We start from the raw sequence: 22,094 nt of genomic DNA, 5'->3' as shown, positions 1-22,094 counted from the left end.
AGACTCTTCTCAACGCCAGGAACGAGAAAGAAGCTTTTGTCATTCTTGCTTGTTTCGTTATTTGCCGGAAACAGTTATAAAATGCTGCTGGTAAAATGGAACGAGAGAGCACCGGTGTATAATAGATGTGACCGAGTCGACTCGAAAATATTTCATTAAACCGGCTGTGTTCGAGAGCCATTCTCCGGGTTAAACGGAGTAGGTAATGTTACCAAGTGACCAGGAAAATCCGTTCTGGCACGCTGTCGGAAGGTCAAATGGCCTGGTACCGTTTCGCGAATGCAGTCACACTTTCTGAGTGAAATCCTGAGGAACATTTTCTTTGGAAATATCGAACTGGATGAAGACAACGTAAGGAAGAAAACGTGTGCAATGAGTCCTGTTTTCGTGGAAACAAAATTGGTTAGAAATATTTAATTATGTGACAAATATTATTGTAACGTTGTAACAAGTTCAGTATTATAATTGACGCTTTCACGTATATTTGATTTTGATTGCTCAGAAATATTAACGGAAATAAATTTATTAACAGTCTAGAACAACCGTGTCAAAATATTCTGCATTATAATTTAAATGATAATTAAATGAGATAGATTCGTACAATTACGTTTCTAACCAAACAAAAGTCAATATTAATTTTGACAGGAATGCCCGTATTTTTTTAAATAGTTCAAACGAGAGTCTGAAATCAATCATATCGGGACCATTAATAAAATTACAATAGTTGAGTTAAAATAGTTAAGCAACAATAAAATTGCACGGTGACAGTTCTAACGTCTCGCCACGAAAGTGTTAAAATATTAAATTTGTACAAGTATCGTAACTTTGAAATTTAATAAAAAATTCTCTGTTGAGAGAGAGAGAGACAGAGAGAAAGAGAGAATTGTTAAAATGTTAACTCGAAGTAATTCGAAGCGACTCAAGATTTATGATTATCAGATTCCGCGTCGCATCCGTGGAGATTTCACAGGATTTCACTTGACGATCGTAAAACGTCATTAGATCCAATTTCGCTGCGAGACCACGCGCCGATAATGAAATCCCTCCCCTAAATTTCCTTTCTAAGACATTGTTGCACAACAACGCGTAGATTCCATTTCTGGCGATGTGAGTTCACAAGGTAAAAAAGTTTATTTGGAGGGAGGACCTCTTTTCCCCAGAAATAAACTCGAAATGAGTACTGTGGAGGATCTGGCTCCATGTGAAATCCCTAATCTCGATCCGAAAGTCCAAGACGAAGCCCGAGATAAGCGGAGAGAAGAAAGAAGAACGTGATACGAAACGAGCCGATGAAACCCGCAAGAGAAACCCGACGAGGACGTAACGTCGGAGGAACGGACGTGAGACTCGTCCATAAACGAAGCGACTATAATCGCCAGGACGCTTATCAGCAGCCAGGGTGACGTTGTGGGGTTAACTGAACGGCTCTGCAAGATGGAGAAGCCGGCCCTCGTGATCCACGTCGAATTCAATTTTCCTCGCTGCACGCACGCACACGTGACGCACGTGTTATCCGTTCGTGTTACAAACACTGGGATGTTTCGTAACGTGCAGACAATACCTCGTAATGGGAACTGATTCTGGTATCTGGGCGAAATGGGGATAAGTGCCTTTTTTTTCAATTTTGGAAAATAATTGAACTTTAATGTAATTGAAAATCAAGTAGAATTTATTAAACATTTAATAGAATTTGGATTTGAATTTTAATGCAATTGAAAGTTAAGTAGAATCTTGTTAAATTTCTCGTAGATTTTGTGTAAATTTTCAAGAAGTATCTCATTGTTGATGAGTGGACATGGATCTGTAACAATCAATAATATAATCTGTTATATTTCATTTTGTCATAATTATGTTTTCTGTTGTAATTTTGTGGATAGAGATCTTTAATAATTGTATAATCTATTACGGATATATTCTATACATAGAATTGAATTATTGTTAATACAGATCTATAATAATTATCTATTATATCTCATTTTACTGTAATTATTCTATTGTATGTTCTATTATATTTATTAGTATTATTATATTTATTAGTAAATTTTCAAGAAGTATCATTGTTGATAAGTGGACATGGATCTGTAATAATCAATAATATAATCTGTTATATTTCATTTTGTCATAATTATGTTTTCTGTTCTAATTTTGTGGATAGATATCATTAATAATTGTATATCTATTATGGATATATTCTATACATAGAATTGAATTATTGTTAATACAGATCTATAATAATTATCTATTATATTTCATTTTACTGTAATTATTCTATTGTATGTTCTATTATATTTATTCTATTTTAATTTTGTAGGTATAGCTCTATAATAATCTATTATAGATATATTATTTACACAGATCTAAATTATTGTTGATAAGTGGACAGACATTTATAATAATACTTCATTTTATCATATTTATTCTATTACAATTTTGCAAATATATACATATAATAATCTATTAGAGATTATATACACAAATCTAAATCGAACCCAAGAACATATATTTACTTTTTCGCTTTTTTTCGTCATTGACGACAGCTATTTAAAACATTATTTATTTTCTAAAATAGACAAAATGGTAAACTAGAATTTTTACTTAAATTGAAACGGGAAAAACGGCCTCAAACTCTGGCCGAAAACTTTTCACAGTCACACTGTTACACGTATACTTGCGTACACATGAACGTGTGAAATGCATTACGCGCGACGCGTAAAAGGAAGACGGACGAAACGAGGGAGGTCAAGAACCTTGAACAAGCTTCCCTCAGCCGTCGAATTCTCGGTCGATCCTCGTTGAATCGCGTTTGATACACGGCTGTCGATATTCCCTTCATTCGTATTACGAAAACCGCTAGATTTATGTTCGCCATAGACGTGTGCATAGCGTGTGTATGCCCGTCGATGTCGATTTCTCCGGCGAGTTTACGTGTTGTGCTCCGAGCTCTGTCGAAGCGTTGAAACAGAAGGATCGGTTATGGTGTTGGTGGAACAGAGAGTAGGATACAATATCGAACGAGTGGAAAACTGATTGTTTAATGGAGTGCAACGTATTGTCAGTGCATGCGTGTATTTAGCTAGCGTTAGTTCGATCAAGTTCGAGCGAAATTTCTGTTTAATTTGGCTAAGAGGTGCTCCTCTTGCTTTGGGTTCAATCTCTCAGCTCGCAGCACGGAGCATAACTGAACACACGACGATGAAAAATCGTCGATGCTTCAAACTTCGTGAAAGAAAGTCATGTAAGAATTTACTTGGTTTCATTTTTTAAAGCGTAAAGCTTCTACCTTCGAACTATTTCAAATTTGTTTTTTTTTTTTCTGAAGAATTATAAAAATTCAAATTCACATTTTAAAAAACGTTGAAAAATTCTTTTTTGGTAACTTGATCCACGATGGTTTTGAAAATTGAAATTTTCTGTTTACGACGATTCCTTGAAATTTGCTGCAAGATTTCTTTTTTGCAATCTTATTAGACTTTGAACATTGAGGTCAGATAACAAAATGTTGGGATTTTCTGAATTTTTGTCGTTTAATTCTAATTTGAAAAAAGTTCGTAGTTCAGTAAAATAACGAAAGAAAAATCGTACAGCAAGTTTTAAGGGTTTACTGTAAATAGGGAACTTTATGGTGCACGAAAACAAGAATTTATATTTGCAAGAATGATGGTAACATACATGTTTTTAAGGAAAACTAAAACATCCTACAAAATAACATACATTTTGCTCCTTTTGTTATCATGCAAAATATTATTAATGTCAAAAATCCATATATGCGTTTCGTTCGCTGCATAACGTTGTATTATGCTCTTGAACTTTAATTTAAATGTTATCGAAAATGTTATATGTTTCACTAATATATAAATTGTTACTTCAGTTTAGAAAATTATGTTACGTTACGTTTGCTGTACAAATTTTCTAGTTGAGGAGTTGTTCCTGTTAGTTGTTCGGAATCCCTTGATTTGTATCATTGGACTGCACTCATGGCAAATCGATTTTAGTTTGAATTTGATAACGGTGGATCAAATTTATGACGAAGTTTAGTTCGATTAAACTGGTAAAGGTACAGTGTGCATGACTGTCGTATATTCTGTCAAGGCTTCGTTTTTGATACTGCTTACGTACATGTCGATTAATCCTTGCATCTGTCGTGCAAGTTTAAATACCAAATTCGACTCTTCTGACCTAGATAACAATAATGATATCAACTATTATTACAATATTACAACAGTGTTATTGTTACAGCCGTATCGTGCTATTTTAATCCTTTTGGCTTTGGTATCTCTTTTGTATTTATTCCATGAATAGAAATGTATTATTTGCTTTCGCATTCCGTTATCCTGTTTATCGTAAATTTCAATATTCTTAATGCAACATTGACAGAATATTGAATTCGTGCCGCTGAAAATTAATCGAGATTCTAATTAATTGGAATTCTCGGTGGTTGCTGGCGCACGTAATTAGGCTAGAGGTTTCATAGAGCTAGGATTATATTGAGTATATGATTATATAATAGATAAGTAGGACTCTAAAGGACGATTCATCTAGGAGATCGACTCTAATATCTACATCGTACAACAGTGTTCATTCATCGTTTTTGTGTTACAAATTTCTTATTTCTCTTCAGAATTTTCTCTTTTTTTTCATGGAAATCGTTCACGAGTTCCTCAAGTAGCATCGTTGGATCATAAATGATAATAGAAATTTGTGTCGAATTGCAAAAATTTGCGGCATTTGATTTTATTTTGTACTTCCTGTCCTCAGTTAAATAAACAATTTTTAAATCTTTCCAGTTAAAAGTAATTCAATTGTAAATTCTGATGTTTCCACATCAATTGATAATTGATTCCATACTTGCTATACTTGCTAAAATTACTACGGAACTAAGTAACAAACTAATTTAACTCTAAACTATCATGGTTCCAGAGGGCAAACTGAGTAATTCCCAAACTACGTAATTTAACTCTAAATTATTTTAACTCCATATCGGTCAACAGTTAAGTTAACAGTTAAGAGAACAGCGTACTTGATATATTTAGGGAGTGTATTTCAAGAAAGAGATAATGATTCACGTTTTCTTAGCAATGGAAGAATTATTTACGAATTATTATTGGATAAAGCAGCTAACTCATCGAATCTCGACTACATCAGCTTGCCTCTATACTTTTCAGTTCAAAAGAAACTGGAACAACAAATGGAAATCCTCGTGCGAATTTTTTTGGCTAATATCAATCAAAAATGAATTTTTTTTAAGAAGACAATTGCTCGTTCTCTACACGACTAAATTACAATCTCAAGGATTGTGATTTGTGCATAGTTCAATTGGTAGTCGAACATATTATTGTCCAATGCAGAAAATATACATCAACTAAACACAAGTCCTTCCCTGACTAATAACATTTAAAACAGAGTTAGCTAACTGGCGGTCCGCGATCCTTTGCCCCTTCTTTCCTGATCGCCAGCGCTACCCCCCTCCACTGCATCTCTCCACTTGTTTAGTGGTGGGGGTAGGAGCAAGGGCTCGCGAACCGCCAGTTAGCCATCTCTGACCAAAAGAATAAAGAAGCGGTCCTAAAACTAATACACTTTCCAAGACAATCTTTATAATAAACCTTCATAATAAATACCTTTATAAGATATCTAACCTTTATAATATTATGTAAGATTTACTTCCAACTCGCTAATAACCTACTCAGGTGGACTATAAATAATGAAAATTAAAAGAAGAAAGAATTATTACTCAACGCCATCTCTGACCAAAAGAATAAAGAAGCGGTCCTAAAACTAATACACTTTCCAAGACATCTTTATAATAAACCTTCATAATAAATACCTTTATAAGATATCTAACCTTTATAATATTATGTAAGATTTGCTTCCAAGTCGATAATAACCCACTCAGGCGGACTATAAATAATGAAAATTAAAAGAAGAAAGAATTATTACTCAACGCCAGCTCTGACCAAAAGAATAAAGAAGCGGTCCTAAAACTAATACACTTTCCAAGACAATCTTTATAATAAACCTTCATAATAAATACCTTTATAAGATATCTAACCTTTATAATATTATGTAAGATTTACTTCCGAGTCGATAATAACCCACTCAGGCGGACTATAAATAATGAAAATTAAAAGAAGAAGAATTATTACTCAACGGCAAAAGGATGCATTACGCGAGACGAGTTTCGGAGGAACGTCTTCGTTGAAGACGAAGCTTTCTTCCCTCGAGTCTCACAAAGGAGTATTCTCTGATTCCAATATTTTGCTACCGTCAGCAGGGAAACGTTCAGCAGGAAAACACCGTCGTTCTGTCCTATTTTCGTCGAGATTAAACGCAAAGGCAACAGCCGAGGATGATCGAGCAGCTAGAAGATTTCTTCGGAAGCCTTCGGAGCCTTTTCCAACCGAGCAGCGGTTGCGTGCTCGTCGTGCATTAATTACCTTAATTGGAAGCGAGATCCGCACGGTAGCCATGTATGCGTACACCGTCGCAGAAATCATAATTTATTAAGGCAAATGGATTAGCATTCCGGGATAGGAAAGGTATGGCGGGAGCCTTGAACACGCTAATTCCCCTGGATGATAGCTTCAATCCCGAATTTAGCTTTTAACTCTCGCGAGGTGGTTCGCGTTATCGATCTTCGTGAAATTTTCCCTCTGTGTAACAGAGGAAAGGAGGATTCCGAATTAGAAGTCGTTCTATTCAACTGTTTCTATTTGCATTTTGATGCGACGGCCTTCGCTTCAGTAGCTTCAATAGTCTTTGTAATAATAATTTTATTAGTTATTGTTCTAATCAGTTTCATAGCATTTGCAGTAATTTCATTGGTATTAATATATTAGTAACTTTAATGGTATTTGTGTTACGTGTAGAATGAAGTTGACAGACAATCTGTTTAATTTAATTGATTTGACAAATTCACTTGCAGATACTTTTAAATTATTGCACAAAAATTCAATCTATTACAAATCACACGTTATATTATATTATACTATTGTATATTCTATATTATTATAAATCATTATACTATAAATTATTATGTATTCTATTTAATTATTACGTGTCATTTAGTGTTATATTATATTATGTATATTATATTATAAATGTGCTACGTTATTATTAGTTAAATAAAGTTAAGTCAAACAACAGTGTTGTGCTTGATAGAATTCTTGCATTCTCAAAGAACACTATGTTTTTCACTTTTCTTCGTGGATTCTTTCCTGAGATATGAAATGATCGTTCTAACAAAAATGTGCAAATTCTGTGTTAAGTGTACAATCGTGCTCGAATCGAATCGATAAAAAATCACCCGCGGTTATGCGAGAATTGGAGATCGAACACAATAATGGCGCCCGCGAACCTGGCTCCTGGCATAATTTTCCCTTTGTGCGTGCAGTCTGTATTATTTTACACAACGAAATCTAGATGTGTATGTGTGTGTATGCGGAGAACGCTCGAGATACAAGGTGTTCTGGAAATATTGACCGCAATTTTCCGGGGCTATTTCGGTAATCCCATTCACACGTGGATATGTTGCGTAAATAGAGATTTATAGACCTTTATCGAGCCACCTTTTCGAATCAGAGCTGGCTGGCCTTAATTTAGTTGAATGCAGCTTACCTTAGCTGTGAATCACTTTGACAGATAAACACGATATAAATGTACCGTGTATCTAATTTATAAATAAATGGGAGGATTTACGTGATTTACTGGAGAAATTTTTGGAAAAGCAAGATTTCATTTAATCGAAAATAAATGGAAGATGCTTTCGTTAGAGATAAGAAAGATGTAGCTCGAGAGCAAATTTTAGTTTGAATTGAAAAGTAACAGTTTGAAATAATCATTGTTTCAACTAATTTATTTTTATTATTAATTCAGAAACGATACGAAGTAACTTACCCAGTTAAATAATATATATATCATTCGGATCATCTCTTTCGAAATTTATTGTTTATCAGTGATAAAACCAATACCCAAGCCTAAAAAATTTGTCGAGGTCGTGTGTAATATTTTTTGGCCGAGGCTGCACACTCTGCACTCGGGAAATTGTACACTTTGTGGCTAATTCGAGGAGCGAACAGAAAAGAAGGGAGCGGGACATCTGTCGATCGCTCTCGTTCCGCGCCAGATCGTAAACATTTGAAAGCCGGGACGCCGCAACAATAGATGTATTTATACGACCCCTTGGCTCGTGGATATTGCTTCGTGCACGAGAGTTTCGTTGATAAATTGCATTTCCGGCGATGACTTCCGTGTCGATGGAGCGCACCCCCTCACCGCCCTCCCGCCGCCCGTTATTCCAAACACTCGGCCCCGGTGGTTATTGTTGCGCGAAAGAAATTTATGACGTGCGTTCGACGTTCGTCGCGTTCAACCCTTTAACGAAGGGCGATAAAATCGGGATCATCCAGCGTTGTGACGTCGATATCCGTGCATCATTAAACCAACCAAATTGTCGCTTGTACATTTGTTGGTACACGTTGTGGGGGGAGCTTTAAGTGTTAGTATCGGAGTAGGGGTGATTTTGGGGATGGAGAATATGAAAAGTTAGAAGAGAGAGGCTTATGGCACGCGATTGTTGTTTAAATGGAATATCTAGAAAGTTTTTTATTTAAATTATATATTTTATTACAAGTTTTGTGATTAAAACGGTGTTTCAAGAAGAAACATTTTGTTGCAGTTTATTTGTAATATATATTATTTTATGGGTGTCGTAGTTCAAAACAGTGTTTCAAGAAGAAATATTTTGTTGTAGAATGTCTGGAAAATTATTTAAATTATGTATTATTTTATAGGTTTTGTTGAAAAGAACGTTTCAAGGAGAAATGTTTTTCTGCGGCAAAAGTTTAAAACACGATTGAACGATTGACGATATAAATGAAATTTCCATCATTTTGAAATTATAAATAAATACATATTACACTGTTGAGAAATAGTACTGTTTGAAAAATATTTTATCATCTCAAATTAAATACATATTATTTTACTTGTTATACGGTTGTTGATTTTAGTTATTTCATGGACGGTTATTCCAGATAGAAGGAAATGTTTCGTTGTAACCGAGAGAGTCATTTGTTTAAACATTTGTGAGAATATTTAAAGAATGGTTCTCACGATTGATTTTTCCATTTGATACTTTTCAAATAATTGTTGATCCCATTACGTCGATCAAAATTTTCCTCGAGCTTTCTCATCTATAAATTTGAAATTCGAGACGTACTTTTTGTTGTAAACTCCCTTAAATTTTCCCCCCTAAAAAGAAGAAAGAAAAAAAAGAAGCAACGAGTATATTCCCAGCGTCCAAAATGGTTCAACTCTACAAACGTTATTTATGGGAAAACGTGAGAGGAGTAAAAATACCTACTGCGCTCTGCGCGTCGTGACGCTTATGTATTACATATCGATAAAACAAAACAAAAATATCGCAATAGCGATCCATCTTTCACAAGAAATTAGTATATTTGAACTTCTTCCATCCTCCTACACTTACAATACTTCTATCGTCATATAAATGTGTTCGTTACTGACGCTTCTAAATTCCAACATACTTATTCATCGATCCAATTTGTTTACTCTCCTGTACGACTGCGAAATTTAAACAATAAACGAAATATCATACAAAAAGCCTGAAACCACGCAATAAGGGGAGCAGTCCTTCCGTAAGAACGGGACAACTCACTTTTCAACATCGTCAACGGCGTTGAAACAAAAGAAACTCGTAACATTCAAGCTTCCGCGACTTGCGAGATTTTAATAAAATTTAAGCTCCCTGTTCGTAAATAACACGTCCGGGGATAATTCTCTTTCACGAGGAGAGGAGATTTTCACCGGGCCGCTTGCCTTTTCTGTTGCAGCTTTGGGAAGCGGACGGGTGGCAGCGCCAGGAGACCCAACGAGTGCTTCGTTCTCGAGCCTTCCGAGATGATTGTCGTAAGTACTCTTTCAAAATAACGTGTTATATATATATATAATTATTATTATATATATATTATATATATATGTTTTATTATTTTATACATATATTATATATATATGTTTTATTATTTTATACATATATTATATATATATGTTTTATTATTTTATACATATATTATATATATATGTTTTATTATTTTATACATATATTATATATATATGTTTTATTATTTTATACATATATTATATATATATGTTTTATTATTTTATACATATATTATATATATATGTTTTATTATTTTATACATATATTATATATNTATTATTTTATATATATATTATATATATATTTTATTATTTTATATATATATTATATATATTTTTTATTATTTTATATATATATTATATATATATTTTATTATTTTATATATATATTATATATATTTTTTATTATTTTATATATATATTATATATATATTTTATTATTTTATATATATATTATATATATTTTTTATTATTTTATATATATATTATATATATATTTTATTATTTTATATATATATTATATATATTTTTTATTATTTTATATATATTATATATATTTTTTATTATTTTATATATATATATTATATATTTTTTTTTGTGAAAATAAATTCGCGCCCGACCTTTGCTTACTTCGCGCGATCGCGTCTCGCAACAAAAATTTGGTAAATTGGCGAAATTCTGCTCCGCGAATTCGTTTTCACTGCGAAAGTTTTCCCGAGTTTCACTCGGAGAAACGGAGAATGCTACCTGTCGCCATACCTCGTAACTTACTCGGAAAATCGCGCTTTCAAACGTTCTGTGCGATCAGGCTGAATAAACCCATGCTTCTTTTTTTTTTCTTCCTTTATTTGAATATTATTAGTATTTGTAATATATTTCGAGTGTTATTACTATTATTAGAATTTTTCTCTCTATTTTCATTATTTGTTGTCATGCTTTTTACTTAATAAATATTATTTATTTATTAAATATTAAATATTTTACTATATCAAATACTTTATAAATTCGTGTAATATTTTTTGGAAGCTTTTGATCTCGGAACACGTGAATTTTATTTGTATTTTGTGGAAGGTTTTTGCAAAATATAATTATCACTCGGGGACTTCTGTACATCGATGTCGTTCATCAAATGAAGAAAAGATTCAATATACGTGAATTAACGTGGTTGATGAAAATACTGAAAAACGTTATAATTCATGTCCAGGGGATTTAATTTTGTTCGCGTTCGTGATTTCTGCGTTATTTTCTGCATTTTTGCAAGATCAGCGTTCGGGATAGCTTCGAGAAAAAAAACTGTAAAAAGCTGGTTGAAGGAGTATCGCTTACAGGAATCGAGTCACCGGGCTAATTATACTCCATTACGTTAATTAATTGCAGGCAAAGTACTTCTACGTTTATAATCTTTCAACAGCTACATTTTCTCCCTTGGAAATGAGACTGTAATTCAATTTTAAACCCCACCCACGCGTTTGAACGTTCTATTCGCGTTGACGCGTACCGTGTTGACCATAATGTAAACAATAGTCTCAATATAATATAATATTCTCTCCAGCATTTTCACAACTGGAAATTACTTTTTGTAATTTCTTCTTTCTTTTTTTTTTCAATCACTTCAGAACGAACTATTCTGCAGTCGTTTGTTATCTTTTATTTTGCGCAAACACTCTTCGTCTCTGAGTTGCAAAATACTGTAGGGAAATTAATATTAATTTAATATGAGAATTATAATAGTTTATTATAAGTGTATTGGCTTAAGTTTAATATACTTTTATTGCAAGTATATTAGTATAAATATTTGTTTCGATGTTTTTGAATATTTTCAAATGCTTCGAAGTCGAAAACTTCTCGCCTAGAGTAGCGAGCTCAAGCGCGATCTTCTTCATTCAAGTAAATTTCATAATCTCGGCCTTGGTCGTAAGGATTCTTCAAAAACCACGCCTCGTGTGAATCGTTTCCGAGAGCAGAATTGCGACGACAATCGCAAGTCGTAGCGTCTGTTCTTATTTTGTGAATCCAAAATCGATAAACCTGCCATTATCATTTCTGCCATTGTCCCCTATTTCTCCAATTATTGTCGATCCGAAGCCAGGTTGAAAACCAGGGGAACTACAACTATCGACGAGTCGCGAATTTCTCTCTTTTTCCGACCGGTTTGTCCCACATTCGTGAAAACCCGCTAGCGTGCGCACGCTTGGCATGCGTTATGTTTCGCGATCTGGCCAGCCTGCTTGCCACGATTTGCTCGCGAACTATTCCGGACGCGGCAGTGATATCGCATAATGAAAGACAATGCTGTCCAGACTGGAGACGCAACGTGCCAGACAGTTAATCAATAGTTCCTCTCCTCCGGCGTGTGTTATGCACCGCATCGAGTTCCCTCTCTCTTTCTCTCTGTCTGTTTCCCTCTAGATTCGCGCCCCGGTGATCGCGATTACCCCGGACGATTACTCCGGATAGGAGGTGAATTGAAAAACTAAAAAGCCGAACGATCGGATGATCCTTTTGTTTTTGGCGGGTATATATAGGGGCGGGTTGCGTGATCGACTCGGCATTTGGGGGGGAAAAAAGGGTGCTCTTCAAAGGGAAATTGTTCGAGGAACGTGTTCGAATATCGGAGATCGAAGAGTTTAATATACTTTTATTGCAAGTATATTAGTTTTTCGAAATTTCCGATTGGGCTCGGACGGGAGAGCGGATTTTTAATAGACGTTGCCGTGTGTGATATTATCGAGATGTGTCATTTCTGAGATTAAGTTCCTTTCGAGACAAGTTTTCTGCGGGATATTCTGAATTTTAGAACCAAGAATGTGCCGGAGAATCTGTCGTGTTTGGAAAAGAAGGGAAATTGTTTGAGAAATGTAGAATATTGGAAATTTGCGATCGAATTCAGAGCGAGTTGATGAAAGTGCAGAGGATCAAAAATTTTTAAATAGACGTGCAAATTATTGAGATGCGTTTCTTTCGAGACAAGTTTTCTGCGGGATATTCTGAATTTTGGAACCAAGAATGTACCGGAGAATCTGTCGCGTTTGGAAAAGAAGGGAAATTGCTTGAGAAATGTAGAATATTGGAAATTTGCGATCGAATTCAGAGCGATAGTTGATGAAAGTGCAGAGGATCAAAAATTTTTAAATAGACGTTTTAACGTGCAAATTATTGAGATGCATTTCTGAGATTAGTTTCTTTCGAGACAAGATTTCTGCGGGATATTCTTAATTTTATAATCAAGAATGTATTATTTGAGGAATTGTTTGAGAAATGTAGAATATTAGAAATTTGCCATCGGATTCAAAGTAAATTGATGAAAGGGCACGGATCAGAAATTTTTAAGTAAACGTTGTGGTGTGTGAATTATTGAGATTAGTTTGTAAAAGATTTCCCGATTTCCGGGGGAAATTCTTAATTTTAGAGGATCAAGGAATCTATTATGGAAGTGTTTGGAAAAGAAATTGGTCGAGAAATATGGAATATTGGGGTTCGAAATTTGCAATTAAGTTCGGATGGAGGGCAGATTTTTAATAAAGGACGTTGTGGTGTTCGAGAGTCTGAGATTCGAAAAGATTTCTCAATTTCAAGCGGGAAATTCTTAATTTTAGAACCGGGGATCTATCGTGGCTGTGTTTGGGGAAGAAAGGAAATTGTTTGAATATTGGAAATTTGTGATCGGATTCAGAATGAATTGACAAAAGGGCAGCGGGATCAGAAATGAAATTAGTATTTAAAAAATTGATCTGTTTGCTGAAACATTCTCAATTTTAGTACACTGGTGACAATAAATTCTTAACTTTTGTGATAATTTCAACAATTTTTTGATAATGGCTTGGATATTTGAAATTCATCAAAACTTATCAGCAAGGATTCGACGTCTCTGTTTAACGATTTGCTTCCTTTGTTTCTAATCATCTCAAACAGCGAGTGAAATCAAGTGGTTCGTGCTGCCATCTACGACACGATCTTCTGTTTTACCGACCAGTCAGAATCTCAAGAATATTTTACGATTTATAGATCACTGTCAAATATGTATATACATAATAATCGTAAAATACAATCGTCAATCATTCTCGATTAATTTTCTAATTTAAGAGGAATTCAATAATTTTTTCAACACAATATAAGAATTCATTTTTCTAAAGATATTTCTTAAAGAATTATACTGTCAGATTCTTTCTTTCTCTCATTGTCATTAAAAGACTATCTCAAAGCTACAAATTAAAAATACAGAAACGTACGTTTTAAAAAATTTTCGTTAGAGTCATCAGTTTTATATTTCACGTCGATATTCTATTCTTAGTTAAGAAACTTCGTTCGCTAGATTTCGTAAATTTTACAGAGTATATTACTCCCATTATGTAACGTTTCGAGCAGAAAACCAGCGTCACGCACCATGACATTCTCAATGTACTGTTCTCGTAAACGAAACTCGTTTATCCCGGCCACGAATCCTCAAGTAGCCCGCATACATTCCGCTTTTCCATCTTATCGCGCTTTAATCCCGCCTTGTCTGAAACTCATCTTGGCTTTCTCTCACCGAACCTCACTAACGTTTGATACTTAACGCTTAATCTTCTAAGTACTAATGTCCGATATATATATATATATATATATATATATATATCTGAGAAAGCCGAATGTCCGATATATCGACGGGCTCTCTCTTCTTGTTTTGAGTAGCTTGAGTCTTTATTTGATTCGATTAACCTTAGAAAATATAGAAACTACAATAATTTATATGAAAACATGTAAAATTAAACATCGCCTGGCGATTTAAATCCGAAGGGGGATTTAAATACCCCGTTCTTAGAAGGTTAATCCTTCGCGAAACAGTGATTTTCAACTTTTGTTCAACCTTCACTCTCAGCAATAGAAATATATTTCCATGTTGTTGTGAATCTACAACAATCGACGAATTTATCGATTTGAAGTTTTGAGAAGTGACATCTGAGAAGTGACAAGTTGCGTGTTTTGGAAATTTTTAATTCCGAACGACGTGTTGAAAGTGTTGGAGAATCCTCGGCTGTGAATCATCGGCGATACGATTGAAAATTCACGGAAATTCGTTATCGAGTGACAAGCTAGGGGTGATAAGATATCTGATCGATGAAAATATTTGAACGATTTCTCTGCATCTTTTCACTTTCTCTCTCCGTTATTTTTGGTACCGAAAAAGAGGAAATTTTTCATCCTGGACTAGTCGCGCACTTTTGAGAAATTTAAAAATTTAAAGAGCGAAATAACATTTATTGAACGGAATGAATTGCTATTTAGGATCCATTTTCTTACAAAAGTACAAATTACACGATCAAAACTAAAAAATGGTAATTAAAATGCAAAATGAAGTTAATGTTAAGACTATCGACGACCAAAGAAATATATTTACAATGACTTTTGTTAGCGTTGAAACTGTTATAATTTTTTTAGAAATCATGCAACAATGAACTTGGGCTTGTCTTAAAGCTTGAAGCCTCTACTTTCAAACTGTATTCTGAGTTTTCACACTCGGGTAATAGATGACAAAACGAAGATGCTTTTCTTCTCGAAAATGCTATAAATTGTCATAGTGTGTAAATTTTTTCATCGCTGAATCCAAATGGACTGAAATCTCTCTTTTTCAACGATTTTTTTTTTGCTAATTTATTGAACTGTGAATATCAAATGGAAAGAAATGTAACGATTCTGAACATCATTTTTCGAATTTTCGTCGTTTTTTAAGCACAGTAAGTGTCTGAATATTCACTTATTGATGAAATCTTTGCAAACTTTTGACAGAAGCAAGAGAGGACAGTAAAAGGCAAGACAATAATATAAAAGATATAACGAAAGATGCAGTAGAAGAGAAAATTATAATTAACAACGCTATTCAAATTTTCAAAGACGTACGAATAAAATGCACGAGATTTCCACTGATAATTACGACTGTTAATTGACGATTTCGATCATTTCGGTAGACGAAAAAAAACGAAAACTATCGTCGACACAGTTGGTGATCCAGTGATGGCCAGCGGATGGATTAAAAATGAAAGATAGGAAGGCAGGCGCGAGTGCAGAACGCGAGTGCACTTTGGATTATGCAACGCGTTGTCATTGTACCGTGGACACCCGTCTCCGTGTGTGCTATAACAACTTCCTGTTCTCGTCTGTTTCAACTGTTTTTTCTAGCATTATCTCGGTCCCTCGGTTGACAACGCTCCATTATGCGGCGTATCGTAGCTAGTGATTATTCCTCCGCTGAGATTAACTGCATTATCGTACTTAGAATTATGATGATTTTGTGGAATATTTTTCTTTTCTTCTCTTTTATTCTTTTTTTTTTTGCGCATTAAGGAAACATGAATATTCTACAAGCAGTAAATAATTATAACTTCGTACAACTTGTACAACTTGCTTTTAACGACAATTTTTGTGAAAAGAGCTGTTTTAGAAATTCAAGTGTACAGATATAAGAATTTTTTCTTTTTTTTTTTTTTTGCGCATTAAAGAGACATAAATATTTGTAGTGAATAATTATCTTACATTATTATTTCTTGTTTTCAATGACAATTTTAGCATCTTAAATGTCAAAGAATATCATAACTGTTAAATATATCGAGAATATTTGTACTAAGCTGGAAACTTTCCACTTGTGCCTTAAATATTATCAACATATTTTTTAGCAAATGGAATCGAACGATCTTTATCTGCAATTAATACGAAATATCTAATTAACACTGGAACTGCCGACCGATTGAAGTATAAAATTAAAGGAAAGAAAATAGAGAAACCTTGCAATTCAATGGAGTACACATTTTACGAAAGATCATTTAAATCCTTTAAAAACACACTGTTTCACGTGTATATAAAGTTTCTAAGAAAAATCGTAAATTTGTTGTTTTTGCCACTCTGTTAGTTCCTTTGTTAGTTTGTTAAAAATCTCTGTCGATCGAGAAAACAATTTTACAACAATTTCTCAATTTCTTTTTCGTTCTGTCATTACTCGAATCGAATAACAAATAAACAGTGCTGATTAATTACGTCGTTAATTCGTAGAGCGTCGTGATATTTCGCATGAAAATGAGAATCACTCGTGGAAACGTGGGAAAACGTCCAACGACTAACATTTTCGCTCGTGTTTAAACGTCGAAGCTCGATAAAAAAAAAAAAAAGAAAAAAAAAAGGGAAACGAAGGAAAAAGTTCGCTAAAACCTGAAACTCGTTCCTCGAGAATACATCGCCGCATACATAATCAAACGTGAAAGTTGCGTAACTCATTTCAACAACGAATCTGCGCAAGTTCAACTTCACGCGTCGCCGAGTTTTTCCGTTTCATCGCGAGTTAATTGATCGATCGCGGTTAACGAAGATGGAGCCGCGAACTTGCCGCAGTGTTGGAAAGTTTCGGGAACTATCGCCGTGGAATTGCGTTTGCGATGGGAAGGGGTTGCAAACGAGTTTCCAAGCGGAAAAAATGTAACGCGATACGCGAAACGCTCCCATTGAGAACAAAGACGCTTTAATACGTATTACAGTTACACGGAGGGATCGCGACTTTTGGTATTAAATCTTTGCAGGAACTCGTTAAGCCATAAGGCACGGAACTCCGTTGCGACTACAGGGAAGCACGGTGAGGATCCTCCCGAGGTGAGGAATAATTAGACGGCAACTTCGAGCGTTCTAGTTTCAGTTATATTTAATGATTTCGCGCGTAATGAATTATTAAAGATCGCGTTTCAAGCTGGAGATGTTTCACTCGAAAAGTTTCAGCCGAATAAAAGAAAATTGATATTTAATTGTCGATACATAACTATCACGTATAAATTATCAATACATGAGTAATGTCATTTTTTTTCTTTTTCTGTTTTTTTTTTTTTTTTTTTTTTGACCCCTTACAAAAAGTTTTATTCTATTTAAGAGTTAATACAGTTTTAATCTGTAATATAATTTAATTGTGCATAATGTATAATTAAACACGTTAAATGTCAATATAGATTTAATTAGAATATAGATTATGTTGTGGTAAGTTAAATTATTGTCGCTAGATGGCAATATTTGTTAAATTTGAAGAAAACGACATTACTTATGTTCTGTGCGTTTTAAAATCATTAAATGTATTCATTTGTCGTAACTGTCTTTCAAACGGAACGAATTTTTTTTTAATATTATAAATATACACTTTTGATCTTTTTTTAAATGCAGTTAATTGCAGTTGCTGTGAAAGAATGGCATTGCGATGTTATTTATTTGCTTGAGAGTGTAGAATCATCATTGTTTTCGAAATCTGTAAATTTTTGGGCGGCAGTGTATTTGTAACGAATATATATTTATATATATATATATATCTGTTCGAACATTTTCATGAATCTGTGTCTACGTATGTAATAATCGTCGTCGTGAATTACACAGCTGGCCAGAGCAGACAGGCTGTAATACAGAGGTTGAATTGGATTTCCGCGTAATCCATCACCGCGGAAGCTAAATCTAAGAGACATCGAGCGGACGAATCACTTCGAACAGAGCCATAAATCCACTGTGATATTCGTCAGTGCCTGTATTGTCCCCTATTCTCTTCGAAGGTTAAAGATCCGTGCCAATCGGTGAATAAAAGATTTATTGTCGAGCATTAATGAGCAAACTGCGGATGCTCGTACAGTTTCTCATCCCTTTGGACACGTGAATCGAGAAATACGTCACCCAGTTGTGTATTTTTTTCCACGAATGTGGGACTATTTACATAATATTGATTCATTTAAATATTAAAGACGCACTGATCGACAAATCAGCGTATTGACATTAACTTTACTTGCAAAAAACATGCTGAAAAATTGATCTTAATCTTGAATTACAAGACCAAAAGATTTTTTTTCTTGTACTGTATTCCACTCATCGCGAAGGTGAAACTTTTCCAAGAAACCATTGGTCGCAATCTGATAGTTTTCTTAGAAACTGATGAAAAAGTTTAACACTGAGGACGCGTGCGTTCTAACAGCGACTTAATGATTATGAACGCGTAGATGTACTGTTTCGAGTATTGTTAATTTTGGTTAATTTTATCATTTGATTATTTAGATTCACATTGATGCTACTATGATAAATCTAATGTTAGTGATACGAAAATTAAAATGGACATCCACGCGTCCAGAATTGTAAAGTCGCTGTTAGAACGCACGCGCTTCCACTGTTAGCTTTCTCGCCATTTTTCAGGAGAACTGTTAGATTGCGATCTATGGTTCCTTGGGGAAATTTTACCTTCGTGATGAGTAGAATACAATGCAAAAAAAAAAGATCAATTCTGTGGCAGATTTTTCCATCAAATGGAAAGTGTAGAATTCTCCGACTTTTCTTTCCACCCTGTACAATCCATCTTTCTCCTTCTCTCATTCAGATATCTCGTGTTTCAATGTTCTTTTCCCCCTCAATTTGTCCGATTTGAAATCTAGGCACCGATTCGTGGAACAATTCGGACACGGGTAGAAGAATATTTCAGATCACGAATCAGTCGGAGGAAAGTCGATGGCAATATTCGTGGCGGTGTGCACGGCCTCGGGCGTCTCTCGGTGACCTGTTACAAATTGGACGTCTAACCTTTAACCTTCTTTTCTCTTTCTCTTTCTCTTTCATCCCCTCCGCGATCTATCACGTCCCTTTCTTCCATTGTTCGTCCAGTTATCTTCTCGTTCTGTTTTCGTCCAGTCTTTCTTGTTTTACGTCCAGTTGAAACCTTGTCTCGATGTTGTGTGGAAAGTTTGATGTGAATTATTGAAGACTTCTCGAAACGACTCTGGGAAGCTCTTGAAAAAGATCGACCGATTCATTGAACGAAACAGAACGCTCGTTGAAACGAAATTTTCCGTTAACACCGAAGATTAGTCGAATCTTTCTACATGATTATCTGAGTTCATCTGTTTGAAGATTGTTTGGAAGTTGATCAACTTTTGTTACATAAACTTGTAACAAATAAAATTCCGTTGTAATTGTAGATAGGCATATTAATAATTGTCAATGCAGATAATTATAATATACAGGGTGTTCTGCATCTAAAAGAATTCTACGCGTAAAAGTGAGTCGAACAGGAAAGAATAAAATTTTGTCATTAAAACTCGCGTTTTACGAGAAAATTGAGTTTGAAAATTTATCAAGTATACTTGAATACAGCTTTAATTTCACACTGGACAATAATCGATGTTTTACGTGCAAAGATATGTAAAAAATCTAGAATGAAATTTTTTTTTTGTTTAAGAAAATAAACTTAGAAAATCTCTTGGTACACTTGGTGTATTGATAAATTTTCAAACTCGACTTTCTTCGAAAAGTCGAAGCGTCTTATAAAAGAAATTTCATTACATTTTTTTTTTATCTTCGTATTTCCCTGTCAATTGTTCTTTTCTGTCGCGTCTGGAATTTGCTGATTTCAAATTTACTCGTTGAATTTTCAAACTCGATTCTCTCGAATACGAAGGCTTTAATGAGAAAATTTTGTTCTTCCTTTTCGACTCATTTTTAGATGTGGAATCACCCTTTGCTCTACTTCCCACATACATATCAGAATAACACCACCTAATATTAACCACACAACGATCGACATACCTAAATCGAAAAATAAAACCGAAATAATAACTCTGGAATTTGAAAAGTGACTAAAAATAACTGTACAATTCCATTAAATCCCACCAATAATTTATTTATTTATTTTTAAACGGTCGTACTAACATTGTAGTCATACAATGATACAACAGATTTGTCTAACAGTTATATAGTTACATTTACAAAAATTCGTACTATAAATATTAAAGTAAAGATCGTTTATGTTCGTACAAAACTTCTTCACTTCTTGCGCTCGAATGGCACGCACGTCGAGAATTTTTTGTCCCAAAATTGCAATATTTCCTTAGTTTTAAGTATATTTAAGTATAATTAGGTAGTCGAAGCAAATAATAAATTTATATTACCTCTCAATAATTTCTATCCCAGTGATATCGTACCATTCGACGAGTTGATAAAGATATCGTATCAATTAATTGTACACGGCTCGGTCGCTCGTTACGGTCCGCAATCAGTTTGCCAGCGCCAAGTGGTCGATGAAACACATCGATGAATTTTTATTTCTCGTGGAGAGGTACGTATTTAAAACGGAGATCGATAGTGACATTCGTCGCGGTTTCAGTTTCAGTTTTCCACAAAGAAATTAGAAAATAAATTCCACGAAACGTCATCGAAACGAATCGACGAGATTTGCCAAACGTCCGTCCTGCCGTGTGTACCGCGTGTCTTCGAAATTATGTCAGAGATTAAAGCGAGCGGGCTTCGCCAGTGTACCAGCGCTGCTTTTTCCCCACCCATTTCTCTCGGGCTCTCTTTTCAGCTGCGCGCGTTATCCGAGCTTATTGTGCGGAGCTTCGTTCGACTCGGTGGGTGGAGGCTGGCGGGTTTTAAACGAGGAACGAAGCATTTCGGTGAAGTCCACCTGTGAGAGTAATAACGCGCTCTTGCAACGGACGGTGTCCGACGGGCATCGAAACCAGCTCGAATGAAAAATGCTAAGAGCTCTCTCTAATCTTCCTATGCGATTTACCTCTCTTCGCGCTTTTTCCCAACTCTCTCTCTCTGTCTGTACTCCAACCGGTGTTTTTCCAACTGAAGCGTATTTTATTCTCCATCTATCTGTCCGTGCAACGATTTCACGTTCGTTCGCTTGGACAGGCGCTCGCCGCGATAATACTCGCCGATATTGTGCGTTTGCCCACCCTTGTAAATTGTTTATCGCATGTATTTAGCGGAGTACAACGCGGAAAGTGTGCGTAAATTAGTCGAATAACCGGAGTTATTTAATTTGGAAAACTCGCTTCAGCTTCGATTCAGAGTGATTTAACGAGTCGAACGAGACGTTGCTCGTTTCGTGCTAGCGAATCGATCGATGGCGATAAATTACGAGTTATTGCGATTTTGAATGATTATTGGAAAAGTTTTTAGCCAGCTAGTCTTCGGAGGTACGCTTGAGTTTCGTATTAATTTCACTTCGTATACCAAGCTGGTTAATTGGAATAATTTTTTTTTTTTGTTTTCTTTTTTTGGTGATTTTATCATTTTTTTTTCATATTTTTTTTTTTTTTTTTTTTGTTTCTTTATATACATATATATTGTGTCAATTTTTTTTCTGTATTACATACATT

At 34.6% G+C, this 22,094-nt stretch overlaps 1 protein-coding gene across 4 annotated transcripts in view; it reads left to right on the top strand.

Moving 5' to 3' along the window:
- The window catches only part of LOC122531935 (rap guanine nucleotide exchange factor-like), a 227,733-nt gene that overhangs the window by 195,689 nt on the left and 9,950 nt on the right, over positions 1-22,094 (top strand). For 3 of the 4 annotated variants that reach the window (XM_043660270.1, XM_043660268.1, XM_043660266.1), the window contains one exon: positions 9,849-9,924. In XM_043660270.1, coding sequence (XP_043516205.1) covers positions 9,849-9,924 — 76 coding nt within the window. Of the gene's footprint in view, positions 1-9,848; positions 9,925-18,330; positions 18,433-22,094 lie in introns of those variants that run through there. The other variant, XM_043660269.1, reaches the window with a different exon arrangement.

This window comes from Frieseomelitta varia, unplaced genomic scaffold (assembly GCF_011392965.1).
Source record: "Frieseomelitta varia isolate USP_RPSP 00005682 unplaced genomic scaffold, Fvar_1.2 scaffold_428, whole genome shotgun sequence".
NCBI classification, from domain to species: Eukaryota; Metazoa; Arthropoda; class Insecta; order Hymenoptera; family Apidae; genus Frieseomelitta; species Frieseomelitta varia.
Note: the sequence above shows the minus strand (reverse complement) of the source record. Positions and strands in the feature narration are given on the sequence as shown.